The 19,235-nt window shown below is 39.4% G+C and overlaps 1 protein-coding gene across 2 annotated transcripts in view; it reads left to right on the plus strand.

Annotated features, from left to right (window-relative positions):
* The window catches only part of ZNF292 (zinc finger protein 292), a 404,138-nt gene extending 385,402 nt beyond the window's left edge, over window positions 1-18,736 (plus strand). For both annotated transcript variants that reach the window (XM_053710508.1, XM_053710509.1), the window contains one exon: window positions 10,683-18,736. In XM_053710508.1, the coding sequence (XP_053566483.1) occupies window positions 10,683-17,831 (7,149 nt within the window). In that variant the 3' untranslated portion in view covers window positions 17,832-18,736. The remainder of the gene's footprint in view (window positions 1-10,682) is intronic.
* Window positions 18,737-19,235: the final 499 nt, after the last annotated feature.

A 19,235-nucleotide genomic window follows, 5' to 3' on the forward strand; every position in this document is an offset into this window, starting at 1 on the left:
GAGAAAGGGTTATCTGCGAGTTCCTTAAAGGGACAAATCTCTGCTTTGCCAATTTTGCTACACAAACGTTTGGCAGATGTTCCAGACGTTCAGTCTTTTTGTCAGGCTCTAACCAGAATTAAGCCTGTGTTTAGACCAATTGCTCCACCCTGAAGTTTGATTTTAGTTCTTAATGTTCTTCAAGGGGTTCCGTTTGAATCCATGCATTCCATAGATATTAAGTTGTTATCTTGGAAGGTTTTGTTTTTGGTTGCTATTTCTTCTGCTCGTAGAGTTTCTGAGCTTTCAGCGTTACAATGTGACTCGCCTTATCTTATCTTTCATTCTGATAAGGTGGTTTTACGTACCAAACCTTGTTTCCTTCCTAAGGTTGTGTCTAATAAGAATATTAATCAGGAAATTGTTGTTCCTTCATTATGTCCTAATCCTTCCTCTAAGAAGGAGCGTCTGTTGCATAACTTGGCCGGGGTCTGTGCCTTGAAGTTTTACTTGCAGACGACTAAGGAATTTCGTCAATCATCTTCATTATTTGTTGTTTTTTCTGGAAATCGTAGGGGCCAAAAAGCTACGGCTACCTCTTTCTTTTTGGCTGAAGAGTATCATCCGTCTAGCATATGAGACTGCTGGACAGCAGCCTCCTGAAAGAATTACGGCTAATTCTACTAGGGCTGTGGCTTCCTCATGGGCTTTTAAAAATGATGCTTCTGTTGAACAGATTTGCAAGGCTGCAACTTGGTCGTCTCTTCACACTTTTTCCAAATTTTCCAAATTTTATACTTTTGCTTCTTCTGAGGCTGGTTTTGTGAGAGAGGTTCTTCAAGCAGTGGTGCCTTCCATTTAGGTTCCTGTCTTGTCCTTCCCTTTCATCCGTGTCCTATAGCTTTGGTATTGTATCCCATAAGTAAGGATGAAATCCGTGGACTCGTCGTATCTTGTAAAAGAAAATGAAATTTATGCTTACCTGATAAATGTATTTCTTTTACGATAAGACGAGTCCACGGCCCACCCTGTCATTTCTAAGACAAGTATTTATTTTTGTAAACTTCAGTCACCTCTGCACCTTTGGCTTTTCCTTTCTCTTCCTAACTTTGGTCGAATGACTGGAGAGGGGGCAAGGGAGGAGCTATATATATATATATATATATATATATACAGCTCTGCTGTAGTGCTCTTAGCCACTTCCTGCTGAACAGGAGGTGTAATCCCATAAGTAATGATGAAATCCGTGGACTCATCGTATCGTAAAAGAAATAAATTTATCAGGTAAACATAAATTTCCTTTTTTGTCATCTGCCTCAGAAAGTGAACTGTCCTATTCTGATTCTCCTTTGGAGGCTGATAAATCTGTAGCTGAAATCATTGTCATTAAGATGCAACACCTCAGATATCTGCTCAAGGAGGTCCTTTGTACTTTGGAAGTATGTGAATCCAAACCTGAGGCTAAGCCAACTCAGAAATTGGATTTTATATTTAAACCTAAATCTCGTGCTCTGGAGGTCTTTTCTGTTCCTTCTCTGATTTTGCATATTTTTACCAAGGAATGGGAGAAACCTGGAGTATCATTCTCTCCTTCCTTTAAAAATATGTTCCTTATCTCTAGTTCTCATTTAGAACTGTGTAATTCAGTACCTAAGGTTGACGGAGCTGTTTTCACTCTGGCTAAGAGAACTATTATTCCCTTAAAGAATAGCACTTATTTCAAGGCCCTGTTGGATAGGAAACTCAAGGGCTACCTAAGGAGGTCTTTCCTTCAGGGATGTCTCCTCCTTTCTCTGCCAGCTTTTAGTATTGCAGCTGTAGCCAGTGCTGCAACTTTTTGGTGTGACTGCTTAACTAAGTTGGTGTCTAAATCTCTGAGTGGACCTGCTGCCTCAGGACTCTATTTATTTATTTATTTTAAATCAAAACCTAGAATACTCTGAGGTTGACTGCATGGAGATTAAACAGTTAAGATTCTCTGAGTCTGTGATTGACACACTGATCCAGGCACGTAAGCCTGTGACAAGACGTATTTACCACAAAGTTTTGAAAGTTTCTCTCTCTCTCTTATGGTTTGCAGAATGTGGATTCGCCTGGCACAAGGTTAGAGTTCCGCGTATCCTTCAGTTTCTTTAGGAGAGCCTTGAAAAGGTTTTTTTTTTTTCCAGCTAGTTCCATTAAAGGCCAGATATCTGCCCTATCTCTCTTGTTGCATAAGAGGTTGGCACGGTTGCCTGATGATCAGTACTTTGTTCAAGCTCTCTTTAGAATCAGGCCAGTTTTGAAATCGGTTGCTCCGCCATGGAGCCTTAAAGAGGCAGTCAACTACAAAAATGTTATTGTTTAAAAAAAAAATAGATAATCCTTTCTCCAACATAGGTGTGTCCGGTCCACGGCGTCATCCTTACTTGTGGGATATTCTCTTCCCCAACAGGAAATGGCAAAGAGCCCAGCAAAGCTGGTCACATGATCCCTCCTAGGCTCCGCCTACCCCAGTCATTCTCTTTGCCGTTGCACAGGCAACATCTCCACGGAGATGGTTAAGAGTTTTTTGGTGTTTAAATGTAGTTTTTATTCTTCAATCAAGAGTTTGTTATTTTAAAAGAGTTTGTTATTTTAAAATAGTGCTGGTATGTACTATTTACTCTGAAACAGAAAAGAGATGAAGATTTCTGTTTGTAAGAGGAAAATGATTTTAGCAACCGTTACTAAAATCGATGGCTGTTTCCACACAGGACTGTTGAGATGAATTAACTTCAGTTGGGGGAAACAGTGGGCAGACTTTTGCTGCTTGAGGTATGACACATTTCTAACAAGACTTGGTAATGCTGGAAGCTGTCATTTTCCCTATGGGAACCGGTAAGCCATTTTCTTAGTTTAGTATAAGAATAAAGGGCTTCACAAGGGCTTTAAAGACTGGTAGACATTTTTCTGGGCTAAAACGATTACTTTATAAGTATATTTAGTGGATTATAACTATAAATAGTTCTTTTAATCTTGGGGATGTATTAAAAAAACGGCAGGCACTGTATTGGACACCTTTTTCACTGGGGGCCTTTTCTAGTCATAGGCAGAGCCTCATTTTCGCGCCACTAATGCGCAGTTGTTTTTGGAAAGCAAGGCATGCAGATGCATGTGTGAGGAGCTAAGAACCACTGAAAAAGCTTATTGAAGGAGTCATTTGGTATCGTATTCCCCTCTGGGCTTGGTTGGGTCTCAGCAAAGCAGATACCAGGGACTGTATAGGGGTTAAATGTAAAAACGGCTCCGGTTCCGTTATTTTAAGAGTTAAAGCTTTCAAATTTGGTGTGCAATACTTTTAAGGCTTTAAGACACTGTGGTGAAATTTTGGTGAATTTTGAACAATTCCTTCATACTTTTTCACATATTCAGTAATAAAGTGTGTTCAGTTTAAAATTTAAAGTGACAGTAACGGTTTTATTTTAAAACGTTTTTTGTGCTTTGTTATCAAGTTTATGCCTGTTAACATGTCTGAACCATCAGATAGACGATGTTCTGTATGTTTGAAAGCCAAGGTTCCTCCCCATTTAAATATATGTGATGAATGTGACAGTGTCCAAACAAAGTAGGGACAATGATGCCACTGATAATGTTGCCCAAGATGATTCCTCAAGCGAGGGGAGTAAGCATGGTACTGCATCATCCCCTTCTGTGTCTACACCAGTCTTGCCCACACAAGAGGCCCCTAGTATATCTAGTGCGCCAATCCTTCTTACTATGCAACAATTAACGGCTGTAATGGTTAATTCTATTAAAAACATTTTTTCCAAAATGCCCACTTATCAGAGAAAGCGCGATTGCTCTGTTTTAGATACTGAAGAGCATGAGGACGCTGATGATAATGGTTCTGACATACCCTCACACCAATCTGAAGGGGCCAGGAGGGAGGTTTTGTCTGAGGGAGAAATTTCAGATTCAGGAAAAATTTCTCAACAAGCTGAACCTGATGTTATTACTTTTAAATTTAAATTAGAACATCTCCGCTCTCTGCTTAAGGAGGTGTTATCTACTCTGGATGATTGTGACAATTTGGTCATTCCAGAGAAATTATGTAAGATGGACAAGTTCCTAGAGGTCCCGGTGCCCCCCGATGCTTTTCCTATACCCAAGCGGGTGGCGGACATTGTAAATAAGGAATGGGAAAGGCCCGGCATACCTTTTGTTCCTCCCCCTATATTTAAGAAATTATTTCCTATGGTCGACCCCAGAAAGGACTTATGGCAGACAGTTCCCAAGGTCGAGGGGGCGGTTTCTACTCTAAACAAACGCACTACTATCCCTATAGAAGATAGTTGTGCTTTCAAAGATCCTATGGATAAAAAATTAGAGGGTTTGCTTAAAAAGATGTTTGTTCAGCAAGGTTACCTTCTACAACCAATTTCATGCATTGTTCCTGTCACTACAGCAGCGTGTTTCTGGTTCGAAGAACTAGAAAAGTCACTCAATAAAGAATCTTCGTATGAGGAGGTTATGGACAGAGTTCAAGCACTTAAATTGGCTAACTCTTTTATCTTAGACGCCACTTTGCAATTAGCTAGATTAGCGGCGAAAAATTCAGGTTTTGCTATTGTGGCGCGCAGAGTGCTTTGGCTAAAGTCTTGGTCAGCGGATGTGTCCTCCAAGAACAAATTGCTTAACATCCCTTTCAAGGGTAAAACGCTGTTTGGCCCTGACTTGAAAGAGATTATTTCAGACATCACTGGGGGAAAGGGCCACGCCCTTCCTCAGGATAGGTCTTTTAAGGCTAAAAATAAGCCAAATTTTCGTCCCTTTCGCAGAAACGGACCAGCCTCAAATTCTACACCCTCTAAGCAAGAGGGTAATAGTTCTCAAACCAAACCAGCCTGGAGACCGATGCAAGGCTGGAACAAGGGTAAGCAGGCCAAGAAACCTGCCACTGCTACTAAAACAGCATGAAGTGTTGGCCCCCGATCCGGGACCGGATCTGGTGGGGGGCAGACTCTCTCTCTTTGCTCAGGCTTGGGCAAGAGATGTTCAGGATCCTTGGGCGCTAGAAATAGTTTCTCAAGGTTATCTCCTGGAATTCAAGGAACTACCCCCAAGGGGGAGGTTCCACAGGTCTCAATTGTCTTCAAACCAAATAAAAAGACAGGCATTCTTACATTGTGTAGAAGACCTGTTAAGAATGGGAGTGATTCATCCTGTTCCATTAGGAGAACAAGGGATGGGGTTTTACTCCAATCTGTTCATAGTTCCCAAAAAAGAAGGAACATTCAGACCAATTTTAGATCTCAAGATTCTAAACAAATTTCTCAGGGTTCCATCGTTCAAAATGGAAACCATTCGAACAATTCTTCCTACCATCCAGGAAGGTCAATTCATGACCACGGTGGATTTAAAGGATGCGTATCTACATATTCCTATCCACAAGGAACATCATCGGTTCCTAAGGTTCGCCTTTCTGGACAAGCATTACCAGTTTGTGGCACTTCCATTCGGATTAGCCACTGCTCCAAGGATTTTCACAAAGGTACTAGGGTCCCTTCTAGCGGTGCTAAGACCAAGGGGCATTGCAGTAGTACCTTACTTGGACGACATACTGATTCAAGCGTCGTCTCTGTCAAAAGCAAAGGCTCATACGGACATTGTCCTAGCCTTTCTCAGATCTCACGGGTGGAAAGTGAACATAGAAAAAAGTTCTCTGTCCCCGTCAACAAGAGTTCCCTTCTTGGGAACAATAATAGACTCCTTAGAAATGAAGATTTTTCTGACAGAGGCCAGAAAATCAAAACTTCTAAGCTCTTGTCAAGTACTTCATTCTGTTCTTCTTCCTTCCATAGCGCAGTGCATGGAAGTAATAGGTTTGATGGTTGCGGCAATGGACATAGTTCCTTTTGCACGAATTCATCTAAGACCATTACAACTGTGCATGCTCAGACAGTGGAATGGGGATTATACAGACTTGTCTCCGACGATCCAAGTAGATCAAAGAACCAGAGATTCACTCCGTTGGTGGCTGAACCTGGACAACCTGTCACAGGGAATGAGCTTCCGCAGACCAGAGTGGGTCATTGTCACGACCGACGCCAGTCTGGTGGGCTGGGGTGCGGTCTGGGAACCCCTGAAAGCTCAGGGTCTATGGTCTCGGGAAGAATCTCTTCTCCCGATAAACATTCTGGAACTGCGAGCGATATTCAATGCTCTCAAAGCTTGGCCTCAACTAGCAAAGGCCAAATTCATAAGGTTTCAATCAGACAACATGACGACTGTTGCATATATCAACCATCAGGGGGGAACAAGGAGTTCCCTGGCGATGGAGGAAGTGACCAAAATAATTCAATGGGCGGAGAATCACTCCTGCCACTTGTCTGCAATCCACATCCCAGGAGTGGAAAATTGGGAAGCGGATTTTCTGAGTCGTCAGACTTTCCATCCGGGGGAGTGGGAACTCCATCCGGAAATCTTTGCCCAAATAACTCAATTATGGGGCATTCCAGACATGGACCTGATGGCGTCTCGTCAGAACTTCAAGGTTCCTTGCTACTTGTCCAGATCCAGGGATCCCAAGGCGACTCTAGTAGATGCACTGATAGCGCCTTGGACCTTCAACCTAGCTTATGTATTCCCACCGTTTCCTCTCATTCCCAGGCTGGTAGCCAGGATCAATCAGGAGAGGGCTTCGGTGATCTTGATAGCTCCTGCGTGGCCACGCAGAACTTGGTATGCAGACCTGGTGAATATGTCATCGGCTCCACCATGGAAGCTACCTTTGAGACAGGACCTTCTTGTTCAAGGTCCATTCGAACATCCGAATCTGGCTTCACTCCAACTGACTGCTTGGAGATTGAACGCTTGATTTTATCGAAGCGTGGGTTTTCAGATTCTGTCATTGATACTCTTGTCCAGGCTAGAAAGCCTGTAACTAGGAAAATTTACCATAAAATATGGAAAAAAATATATCTGTTGGTGTGAATCTAAAGGATTCCCATGGAACAAGATAAAAATTCCTAAGATTCTATCCTTTCTACAAGAGGGTTTGGAGAAAGGATTATCTGCAAGTTCTTTGAAGGGACAGATTTCTGCTTTATCTGTTTTACTTCACAAAAAACTGGCGGCTGTGCCAGATGTTCAAGCTTTTGTTCAGGCTCTGGTTAGAATCAAGCCTGTTTACAAACCTTTGACTCCTCCTTGGAGTCTCAATTTAGTTCTTTCAGTTCTTCAAGGGGTTCCGTTTGAACCCTTACATTCCGTAGATATTAAGTTACTATCTTGGAAAGTTTTGTTTTTGGTTGCAATTTCTTCTGCTAGAAGAGTTTCAGAGTTATCTGCTCTGCAGTGTTCTCCTCCTTATCTGGTGTTCCATGCAGATAAGGTGGTTTTGCGTACTAAACCTGGTTTTCTTCCGAAAGTTGTTTCTAACAAAAACATTAACCAGGAGATAGTTGTGCCTTCTTTGTGTCCGAATCCAGTTTCAAAGAAGGAACGTTTGTTACACAATTTGGATGTAGTTCGTGCTCTAAAATTCTATTTAGAGGCTACAAAGGTTTTCAGACAAACATCTTCTTTGTTTGTTGTTTATTCTGGTAAAAGGAGAGGTCAAAAAGCAACTTCTACCTCTCTCTCTTTTTGGCTTAAAAGCATCATCTGATTGGCTTATGAGACTGCCGCACGGCAGCCTCCTGAAAGAATCGCAGCTCACTCCACTAGGGCTGTGGCTTCCACATGGGCCTTCAAGATCGAGGCTTCTGTTGATCAGATATGTAAGGCAGCGACTTGGTCTTCACTGCACACTTTTACCAAATTTTACAAATTTGATACTTTTGCTTCTTCTGAGGCTATTTTTGGGAGAAAGGTTTTGCAAGCCGTGGTGCCTTCCATCTAGGTGACCTGATTTGCTCCCTCCCATCATCCGTGTCCTAAAGCTTTGGTATTGGTTCCCACAAGTAAGGATGACGCCGTGGACCGGACACACCTATGTTGGAGAAAACAGAATTTATGCTTACCTGATAAATTACTTTCTCCAACGGTGTGTCCGGTCCACGGCCCGCCCTGGTTTTTTTTTTAATCAGGTCTGATGAATTATTTTCTCTAACTACAGTCACCACGGTATCATATGATTTCTCCTATGCATATTCCTCCTTTACGTCGGTCGAATGACTGGGGTAGGCGGAGCCTAGGAGGGATCATGTGACCAGCTTTGCTGGGCTCTTTGCCATTTCCTGTTGGGGAAGAGAATATCCCACAAGTAAGGATGACGCCGTGGACCGGACACACCGTTGGAGAAAGTAATTTATCAGGTAAGCATAAATTCTGTTTTTTTTACCCATTCCCCAGTTTTTCACAACCAACATGGTTATATTAATATAATTTTACCTTCTGATTACCTTGTATCTAAGCCTTTTGACAGCCCCTTTATCACATGGCTATTTATTATCTGTTGACTTGCATTTTAACCAATTAGTGCAGTGTCATCCACAACCCACAGGAATGAGCACATTATCTATATAGCCCACATGGATTAGCAGTCTCTTGTGAAAAGCTGATAAAAAAGAATGTGATAAGATGTCTGTAGTGGCTTAGAAACAGGAAGAAATTTAGAGGTTTAAATGTTATAAAGTGTATTAATATAACAATGTTGGTTGTGCAAAGCTGGGGAATAGGTAGTAAAGGCATTGTCTACTTTTTTAAACAATAACTATTTTGGTGTTGACTGTCCCTTTAATCTTGTTCTGAAGGTTTTGCAGCATGCTCCTTTTGAACCCAATGCATTTGTTAGATATTAAGTTGCTGTCTTGGAAGGTTCTTTTCTTGCTAGGGATTTCTTCTGCCCGTAGGGTAAATTTGTAAGGTCTTAAATGTGATCCTCCTTACTTTATCAGGATAAAGTGGTTTTGAGAACTCAGCTGGGTTACTTGCCCAAGGTAGTTTCTCATGACAATATCAACCAGGAAATGTATGGTCCGTCACTGTTCCCTAATCCTTCTTCCGCTAAGTAACTGTTGTTGCATAATTTGGATGTGGTTCGGGCACTGAAGTTCTATCTTCATGCTACTAAGGAACTTCAACAGTCCCAAAATTGGTTTCTTTTCTCATGGGTCAGAAGGCACTGCTACTTCTTGGTTTAGGAATATTTTTTAAATGGCTTATATTGAGGTATGTCATCAGCCTCCATCCCGCACTGCCAATTCTTCTCTATCAGAATCTACATCTTGGGCCTTCAGTCATGAGGCTACGGTAGAACAGATTTGTAATGCTGCCACTTGGTCTTCCTTACACACTTTCATCAAATTTTACATATTTGATGTGTTTGCGTCTGCAAAGCAGTATTCCCTCTATGGCCAGTTTTGTGAGCGGCCCAGCAGTGAAACGGTTAACTAGAGCAATTAGCAAACACTGCAAAATATAGTGAAGTAAGAACAGCGCAGAAGGACCAGATTCAAGGTAGCAGTTTTATTAGCAAGTATACATGACACAATACAAATCCTACTTACAAACGGTAGGTAAAAATGAGCCTTTCACAATCTATGATGTGAACATATGCGGTCCGGAAACAAGGCAACCCACAGCCAGCTTGTACGTCTCACCGTCACTTCTGAGAACTGCACACGGCTAGAGTCACAACAGGAAGCTTCATCCGGTCCCTTCTAGGTGATGTAAAGAGCTCTTTACATCACCTAGTTCTCAGAAGTGACGGTGAGAAGTACGAGCTGGCTGTGGGTTGCCTTGTTTCCGGACCGCATATGTTCACATCATAGATTGTGAAAGGCTCATTTTTACCTACCGTTTGTAAGTAGGATTTGTATTGTGTCATGTATACTTGCTAATAAAACTGCTACCTTGAATCTGGTCCTTCTGCGCTTTTCTTACTTCACAGTTTCAAGTTGTATTACGTTGCTATCCAGTGTGGGGAGAGACACAGGACGGAGAGCGGCTGCAATAGGATCAATTGGAAAAATTCAGGACAGTGGGTGGAATCACTCCTATTCCTCTAAGTTTTACAGAGGACTAGTCTGGTTGCAAGACTATTGGTAACATTGTTACATTTTACATAATATTGGTGAAGCGCTGCTATATATTTGTTTTTCTTTTCACTACACAATATAGACTGCAAGCTGTGGTTCCCTTATTAACTGCTTCACTGCTGGGCCGCTCACAAAACTAGCCTTAGAGGGAACACTGCTGCCAAGGTATATTTGTCCCGCCGTTCTATTCTTGGTGCACATTCTTGGTTTACAGCTTGGCTATTTTTGGGGTCATTGAGAAAGTGTAACCATGCGAAACGCGTTTGAACTTTTTTGGGGTAACTACTTTTAACTGTAGCTTCAAAAAAAACTGTTTTTACAGGCATATTACCCTGGCATACTTAATTTTTATCCCCAGAGGGGATTTGTGCTCTATGAACTGTATTTCTGCTCTATTGTTTCCCCACTTGTAAGAATAGACCTTTGCAGACCATCCACTACCATTAGAAAGAAAACGAGGGGGGGGGGGGGGGGGGGGGGACTAACTTGTTTTTATTTAAGCCTCTATTGAATAATCATAATGCACTGGAGGGTAGTAAATCCTCTGCCGTATTAATTATCATTTATTTGTATAAAAAAAAAAAAAGATTTTGTGATGCAGATAGCAAAAACAAAAGCAATAGGGAGAAAGCATGTTTTACAGCAAAATGTAAATATGATCTTGTCTGGCTTACATTTTTTATTTTGGTTATTTTACAGACTGAGGTAGCAGGACTACCAACGTGTATTGAACTGTGTGTGCGAGCTCTGCGTTTGGAGTCAAGTGAAAACTCAAAAGTAAAAATCTCCATCTGCAAGACAATCTCTTGTTTGTTGCCGAATGACCTAGAAGTTAAGAGAGCTTGTCAGCTTAGTGAATTCCTTCTGGAGCCTACTGTGGATGCATACTATGCTGTTGAAATGTTGTATAATCAGCCAGATCAAAAATATGATGAGGAAAGTCTTCCTGTTCCAAACTCTCTGAGATGTGAGCTTTTGCTTGTATTGAAAACACGCTGGCCATTTGATCCTGAATTTTGGGATTGGAAAACCTTAAAGCGCCAATGTCTTGCATTAATGGGAGAAGAGGCCTCTATTGTGTCTTCAATAGATGAACTTAATGATAATGAAGTTTATGAACAGACGAACGATTACCAGGATTCTACCAAAATCACCCCTTTGAATGGTATTGATTGGTTTGAGGACACAAATAATGTTCACAGAGATCTCCAGCAAGGAAAACCGAAGAAGAATCGAATTAAATACATGAAGGAAAAGGGACGTGTCTCTGAAAGATTTAGAAACTGGCAAGCTTACATGCAGTACTGTGTACTCTGTGACAAAGAATTTCTCGGTCACAGAATTGTTCGGCATGCACAAAAACATTGCAAAGATGGAATTTACAGTTGTCCAATTTGTGCAAAGCCGTACACTTGTAAAGACAGCTTTGTTCCACATGTAACTTTACACGTTAAGGAATCTTGCAAAGAGAGACTAGAAACTATGAAACCCTTACGAAGATTGAGAAAAGTACCTAAAAAGGTAGCCACCTGCAAAAACAAAAAAGCTGTTACGGTTTCAAAACAAGAACGTCCAATAAGGAAAAACTCCATGTATTTGGATGACTTCATTGTATTTAACGATAATGATAATTCAGATGACAACGATGAAAAAGATAACCAGTTTATTTTACCAATAGAAAAGCAAGTGTGTGTTAATGAGTTTCCTTGTCCTATAGAATTTTGCACAAAAAGATTTAAGTACTTCAAAAATTTAATTGCACATGTGAAGGGTCACAAGGACAATATAGAAGCTACACGTTTCCTTGAGATGCAAAGTAAAAAAGTAATCTGTCAGTACTGCAGGCGCCAGTTTGTTAGTCTAACTCATTTAAATGACCATTTACAAATGCACTGTGGCGTTAAACCTTATATATGCATACAACTGAAGTGCAAAGCCAGTTTTGATACCTATGCTGACTTACTAGCTCACAGGAAGGAACACCGGGTCTTTAGAGCAAGGTGTATGTTTCCTAAATGTGGGAGAATATTCTCTGCAGCTTACATGTTGTTTGATCATGAAGCTCAACACTACTACACTTTTACATGTAAACATGTTGGCTGTGGAAAAATCTATCATTCACATATTGAGTTAGAGAAGCACTTAAACGAACATGGTCACCAAAACACTTTGCAAGAGAGCAATTCTACCACAAATGCTGAATTGACTGTGCCAAATATTCCAGCCAAATTCAGTGATATCACAATTAAAAAGGAAACCTTATATGAGGAGCATCCAGTAACAAATAATGACTTTAGTACAATACCATCAAATTCAGCTGATGTGAATGAACCAATTGTGGCTAAAGATTTGCAACTGCCTCAAACCAAGCTAATGCCAAAAGAAGTTTCCCTTGCTCCTGATGGACTAAATCAGACCTCAAGTTTACTTGATCATCTTTCCCCTCCCGTTGAAGTTCTTCCTTCTCCAAATATACTTAATACAGCTTTGCCATCATCCTCTGATCTGATTAATCAAGTTCTGCCACCTATAGGAAGTGTTTTAAGTTCCACAAATTCATCAGACTCCATTAAAATACCTTCACATGATGGGGAATTTAATGACAGCCTGATACATCCACAAAGCCTTATTGCAAGAAGTAATGAAAATGAATTAACTAAGACACATGGTAGCAAACAGCCTGGTGTTCAAGAGCAATGTCTTCCAGATTTTCAAGAACCCAAAATTAACCCTGGAGATTTGTCTAAAAAAAACATTGACTGTACAAATTCTGATAACCTCAAGGCAGAGGCAAACAATGTAATATCCCTTAATTTACAGGGCCAACAAGCTGCTTTGTGTGAAAATTCACTTGTCAGTGGGTTTGGAGGTGGTGGTAAATCTGAAACAGTTTTACCATTGCCCCTTGAAACTAGTATGCTTTCTAATGTCTTACCAACAGTATCTCCTTCTGCTCCACCAATCCCACCTCAGAGGTTTAAATGCAATGTAGAGGGTTGCACTCGCATTTACAATTCCATCCAGAGTATTGGAAAACACATGAAGACTACCCATCCTGAACACTATGATGATTTTAAAATGGAACGCAAGAATAGAAAAAAACAACTAAGAAGTGGCACTCCAGGAAGGACTGCAGCAGATGTCAAACTCCCATATTGTATACTGCCAGGCGTAGATAATACAACAAAATCTGCTTTTCCATCACAGTTACAAAATGGAGGAAATCCCAGTTTTTCAAATCAGTTGCAGCACCTCTCTAGTTCAGAAGATGGTTCCACAAGCACAGTTTTTTCATCACAAGTACAAAATGGTTCAGATTCCAGTTTTTCAAATCCACTTCAGCATCTTTCAAGTCCTTCTTTTCCTACTCACCTCGAAAACCTTGTTAATCCAATATTAAATTCAGTGGAAAGTATTATAACTCAAGGCTTGTCCAAAAATGTAAGCGAATCTCTCTTGGTCTCAGAGACTGGTAGTTTAACAAATTCAACACTAACAACACAACTAGAAGATTTGGCAAAAGTAGTTTTACCAATGAAATTTGAAAATGGCTCAGACCCTTTTCTTCCACTTCCCACAGAAAATGATCCACTGCCTGTTATGTCGTCACTCACTGGGGGTACTGTATTTTCACAGCTTGAAAGTAACACCAGTCATGAACATGTATTAGCGAGTGAAACTGCAAGCTCTGTATTTCTGAAAGAAGAACCTGATACTGCAAACTCTTTTATTAAGCAAGAGGACAATACAGATGTGGATACCAACTTTAACTTGGAAAAATCAGCTAGTATACTTTTAAATTCCAATGACCAAAAAGTTAATACTGGACAGACTTCAAAAACCAGGGATAGAAAAACAAAACACAGCAAACGACCAAAGTGCCCCGCAATAATCAGAGATGGCAAATTTATATGTAGCAGGTGTTTTAGGGTGTTTACTAATCCAAGGTCACTTGGTGGTCATTTGTCTAAACGAGCTATATGCAAACCACACAATGAATATGATATTTCACATGATATCCCTCAAAGAGATGGTCAGTCTTCTGTTTTAGCTAGTATGATACTTTCTGCCAGTCCACAACAGAATAACCAGCCACCTAAGCAGACATTTCATCCTGAAACGAACCTCACAAATCAGCCTTTTGTTAATGCAATTTCTACTGACAATCCAACATCATTATTGCAAAGTGAGTTTACACAATCTAACTTTACTAGTGAGAACAAGGTGAAGAGTCCGCAGGGACCTCAGATAAAAGGAGTTGTAGAGCATAAAGCAGCGCCAGTCAGTGTCACTTCAGATAATTGTGTGCCCAATAATTTTCAAATAAGTACTGACTCAATCACTGACTCAATCAGTGCATCAAATGTCGTCATGTCACATATTGTACAGACAGGCAGTTTCAAAGAGGATAATAGTAAAATGACAGATAATTGTAATGATATATCAGCTTTTTCTAACATTGATTTTTTGAATACTGCTGAAAATGGACTGCCCTCAGATGTGCTAAATTCAGTTGCAGAAAACATTACCCCTATTCCTTTGAATAGTAAAAGAGTTTCTGTTATTAGTTGCCCTCAGAATTCAACACCCAAGAAAAAGAATGGCAGTTCTAAGAAAAAGAAGAAAGTGCTTGATCTGCCTCATAGAAGAAATCCATCCCATGAATTGGCAAAAAACCTTTTAGCAGCTGTAGGAAACCTGCCTACAAGTATTGGAGGGGATATGCAGATATCAACAGAATTGCAACCAAGCCTTGATAATTACGGATCAGACTTTTTAAAAAATATTGCAAAACATTTAAATAGCACAGACAAACAAATCTTTCCTCCCTATATAAATGAAAGTCATGTTAATCCGGAAGTTTCTGCTTTACCACCACTAAATGTAAAGACAGAAAAATGTGAGTCTATGATCCAGCCGTCTTATACACCTGAACGCAAAGAACCATCAGATCTTGACGTTCGGTCTGACTTTACAAGAAGACCTTTTGAGGACCTTTCCCCTGAGGCAATTGATGTGTTTTCAGTTAGCAGTAATATTCAGAATGCATGTGCTAGTTCACCACAGAGCCAGATTACTGTAAATGGGAATATAGATATGCCAGGCGATTTACGTAATACAATTTCTCCTAGCAGTGTTCATCATTCATGTATTGTATCAAACATCCCTATCTGTTCCGTGTCACCTACTCAAGAAACCGATACAAAGCTAGATGCACAAATATTAGAAATTATGGAATTGGTGCAAAAACTTCAGTTATTGGATAATGGCTTCTCTGAAAATCTAGACTCAAATCCAGTGTCTGAATGCCCACTTGTTAGCTCTTTACCTCAGACATCAAGTGTAATTGTTCCAAATCCAAGTTTGAATGTGTTAGCTCAGCAAACAGATGATGATACTCCATTGATAGATAAATCAAATAAACCTTTTATTTGCCAAGAGATGGAATGTACGTATTGTGCAATGACAAAGGATGCTTTGTTTAAACACTACAGCAAAGTGCATTGCTACACAAAAGAAAAAATACTAGAGATCAAGAAACACCAACTTAAGTTTGCCCCTTTTAAGTGTGTTGTTCCCACCTGTACAAAAACATTTACTAGAAATTCCAATCTCCGGGCACATTGCCAGACTACACATCGGTTTACAGCTGAACAAATGATCAGACTTAAAATAAAAAGACCGTATGAAAAGAAAGCAGTCAATGACGGTATAGCTTCCCCAACTCATGAAACATCAAACAAAGCCCCTGAAATGGTAAACTGTTGTGCATTAGGCATGACTTCACAAACTCCAGATTCACAAGCGATTAGTAAACAATCTGATACTGATCAGGACAAGTTAACCTTAGAAGCCATAGAACTAAGTAAAGTAGAAGAAAGTATAACCTCTGTAATTATGTCATCTCAGACTTCACACCTTTCTTTTTCGAAGAAAAACAGGAGGGGTCCTAAAGTAAGAATCAGAATTAGGGATAAAGAAATGGTACAGAAGAAACCAAGAGAAAAAGACCTTAAAAATTCCCAGGGGATAAACTCTTTTAAACCTTACAAATGTGTCCACCAAGGTTGCACAGCTGCTTTTACTATTCAACAAAATTTAATACTCCATTACCAAGCAGTTCACAAATCAGACCTGTGTAAGTTCTCATTGGGAGATGAGGAAAAGGGAAATAAACTAAATCCAAATGAAGGTCAAAATGCAGAATTTAGATGTATGGAAACAGACTGCTCAAGAATATTTCAAGAAGTCACCAGCCTGATACAACATTACATGAAACTTCATGAGATGATTGCAGAGGAAATAGAAAACGCTTTAGCTGTTCAACACATTGAAAATTTTAAATGTGATCAGTACCCTTGTACGTTTGTATTTACCAATTGTTCTGCTTATATTGGGCATCTTGAGGAAACCCATGACCTAAAGATGAAAAGAGTTAGAATGGATGGTGATGAAATGTACAAGTGTGATATTGGTGACTGTGACCGTGTTTATGCAACAAGGTCAAATTTGTTGAGGCATATTTTTCGCAAGCATAATGAAAAGCATAATGAGCATCTTATCAGACCCAGGAAATTAAGTTTAAGCGATCAAGATAGCTTGGATGACAGAACACTGAATGAAAAACCTAAGGTGTTTAAGCATAAAGCAGATGGTGATGTTTGTATTGACCTCTCCAAAACAAAGCGAAAAAAAGTCATCAGGACTGAAAAAGATCTCAAAAGTGAACCAGGACAAAACAAACTTAATCCTCTGACTTTGAAATATTGTAGGCACACTTATTCATTAAAAACAAAAGATGATGCTCTTTCAGAATGTTTAGATGACCCTGCAAGGCAGTATCCTTGTATGGTACGTGGTTGTTCATCCATTGTTACCAGTGAACACAATATTATAAGGCATTACAAATGCCATAAACTGTCTAGAGCTTTCATTTTAAAGCATAGCAAAGCACTAATTGTTTGCAAAAGTCGTGGGCGATCCAAAGCACATACAGTGTCTTCAACTTTTGAACCTACAGAAAACCCCAAAACAATAGTAAATGAACCTCCTACACCATTGCTTAAAGATCCCAGTCCTGGTTTAATAGACAGTAGTGATGAATCTACTATATCTACGTCTCAGCAGAGTGAAAATGAGAAAGATGAGATGGATGAGCTTGCAGAACTGTTTATTGCAAAACTAAGTAATGAGGATAGCACAGGGTCTGATAGCCAAGCAAGAACTCCCTCCTTTGTGAGCAGTGACTTACAAGACGCAGGCTCTTGTCCGTCAGAACCACCTAGGGAAAAATCTAATACAAGAACCATTAAACAAAGAATTAGTCTTGTAAATAAAAAGAGGAAAATAGATACATCTGATGAAATGTCTGCCGAGACATGCAGTACTCTAAGCGGTGAGGAAACTATTCCTGGTTTACATACCACAGAAGATCCTCCGGCCTTTGATTTGAGTTCATTTAAACCTATGGGATTTGAGGTATCCTTCCTTAAATTCCTAGAAGAATCTGCTGCCAAGCAAAAGAAAAGTGTAGAAATAAATTACTGCAAGAGCAAAGACAAGACACTATTACAAGCAAGTGAGAGAGACTCACCAGTATCTCTTGATGATGTGGATTCATGGGAAGACACTAACACTTATTTAGTATTTGATAATCGTTCCCAACTTCCCAACTTGGACAATGTAAAGGTAGTTTTAGACCAGACTTTTAATAACTACATTGACCTTGTGGTAAAACAGCTTCATGACCTGAAACCTACTGTGGTTCTCAAGCATATCTGTTGGGAAGAATTGTACAGAATTGCAAACGAACAAAGTTTAGACACAGAAGGAGTTACCACTGTCTAGAGATCCTGGTATATTCAACTGTACAATTTTTGTGATCTAGGAACTATAAAGCATGCAAATAAATGTATTTTTCTTAGGGATTTTGTTGTGTGTGTGAATTATCCTTGCAAAAAGGATCATGGCTGTAGTCATGCAGTGTTTTTATTCCATTTTATCCCTATGGGACTTGAAGAATGGAATTGTTTATTAATGTAAATATTGTTTCAGAATTTCAATATTTCTATTGATAAATTGTCCTTTCACAAATTTAATTCTGTGTCTATGATTTGGTATAGTCACCAGTTCACAGCTTATGTATAACAGGAACTTTTTATTTGTAAATAACTTTTTTGTAAATATTACTGTAAAACATTTGCTGCCTAAGTCTAAACTATTAAACAAGACATTTATATTCTGGATTTTAATTTGTAAATATGAATATATATATTTTTTTTCTTTAAATTGTTTTGCGTTGCAATGGGTTAGACTTTTTGACCAAATACTTGAATCTCCATTTGTGTTAAACGTGTAATAGCAATCACATGTAAAGAAGTAAATCCTTTTTTATTTTTCTTTGTTTTACTTTTTTTTTTTTTTTTTTTTCTACTTGGATTATTTGTAGACAACAAAATTTTGAACATTGTCATTCTTGGCCTCATAATGCTAGTATTGAATGACTGTAATATACAGTACATAGTCAGTATTTTATGACATTTTAGTAACATAACAAAAAAAACTGTGTGAAATAGAATTAAACTTTTTGTTTTCCCTTTTTATTTATATATTTTTTTTTTGTTAAGTCCATTTGTCTTAGAAATTGAATAGTGGTGTGCAGCATTGTATATAGAAATATACACACAATTATATTGAGGTGGTGATTTGTGTAGTAACCCAGTATTGCCTTAAATAAAAATCACATTTCTTTTTCTCTTTTCCAAAAATTTGCACTTATTTTAAATTTATTTGTACATTAGTTGAAATCCATGTGGATCCACACTTTATACAAAACCCTGTGTTCAGAGCAATGTTTTGTGAATTGCATAAATGGACATTGCAATTAATCAATTACAGTTGGTAATATCACTCCTGGCCAGCAGTAGTAGGCAAAGAGCACCACAGTTAAACTGTTAAGTATCAGTCCTTATTTTGTTCACAGGTCCATGTGAGGGAGAGGACCTCTCAAACCTGGGAGCTGCCTTACTGTCGGGCAGATTATGAGGTAAGTGCTGACTTATTATCTGGGAATAACAAGGACTCAGAAAAAGGTAGGGCACTTTATTTCATAGAAATGGGACAATAAAGAGACTCATTGTTATGGGGCACTTTATTTGTAAGCACAAATCTCCTACGTTATCAGGAGGAAAGATGTGGACAGTATAAGCGCAGGCACTGGGGCTGGATATGAGAAGGCATAGGCATTATGGT

Source organism: Bombina bombina, chromosome 4 (assembly GCF_027579735.1).
Source record: "Bombina bombina isolate aBomBom1 chromosome 4, aBomBom1.pri, whole genome shotgun sequence".
Lineage (NCBI taxonomy): Eukaryota > Metazoa > Chordata > Amphibia > Anura > Bombinatoridae > Bombina > Bombina bombina.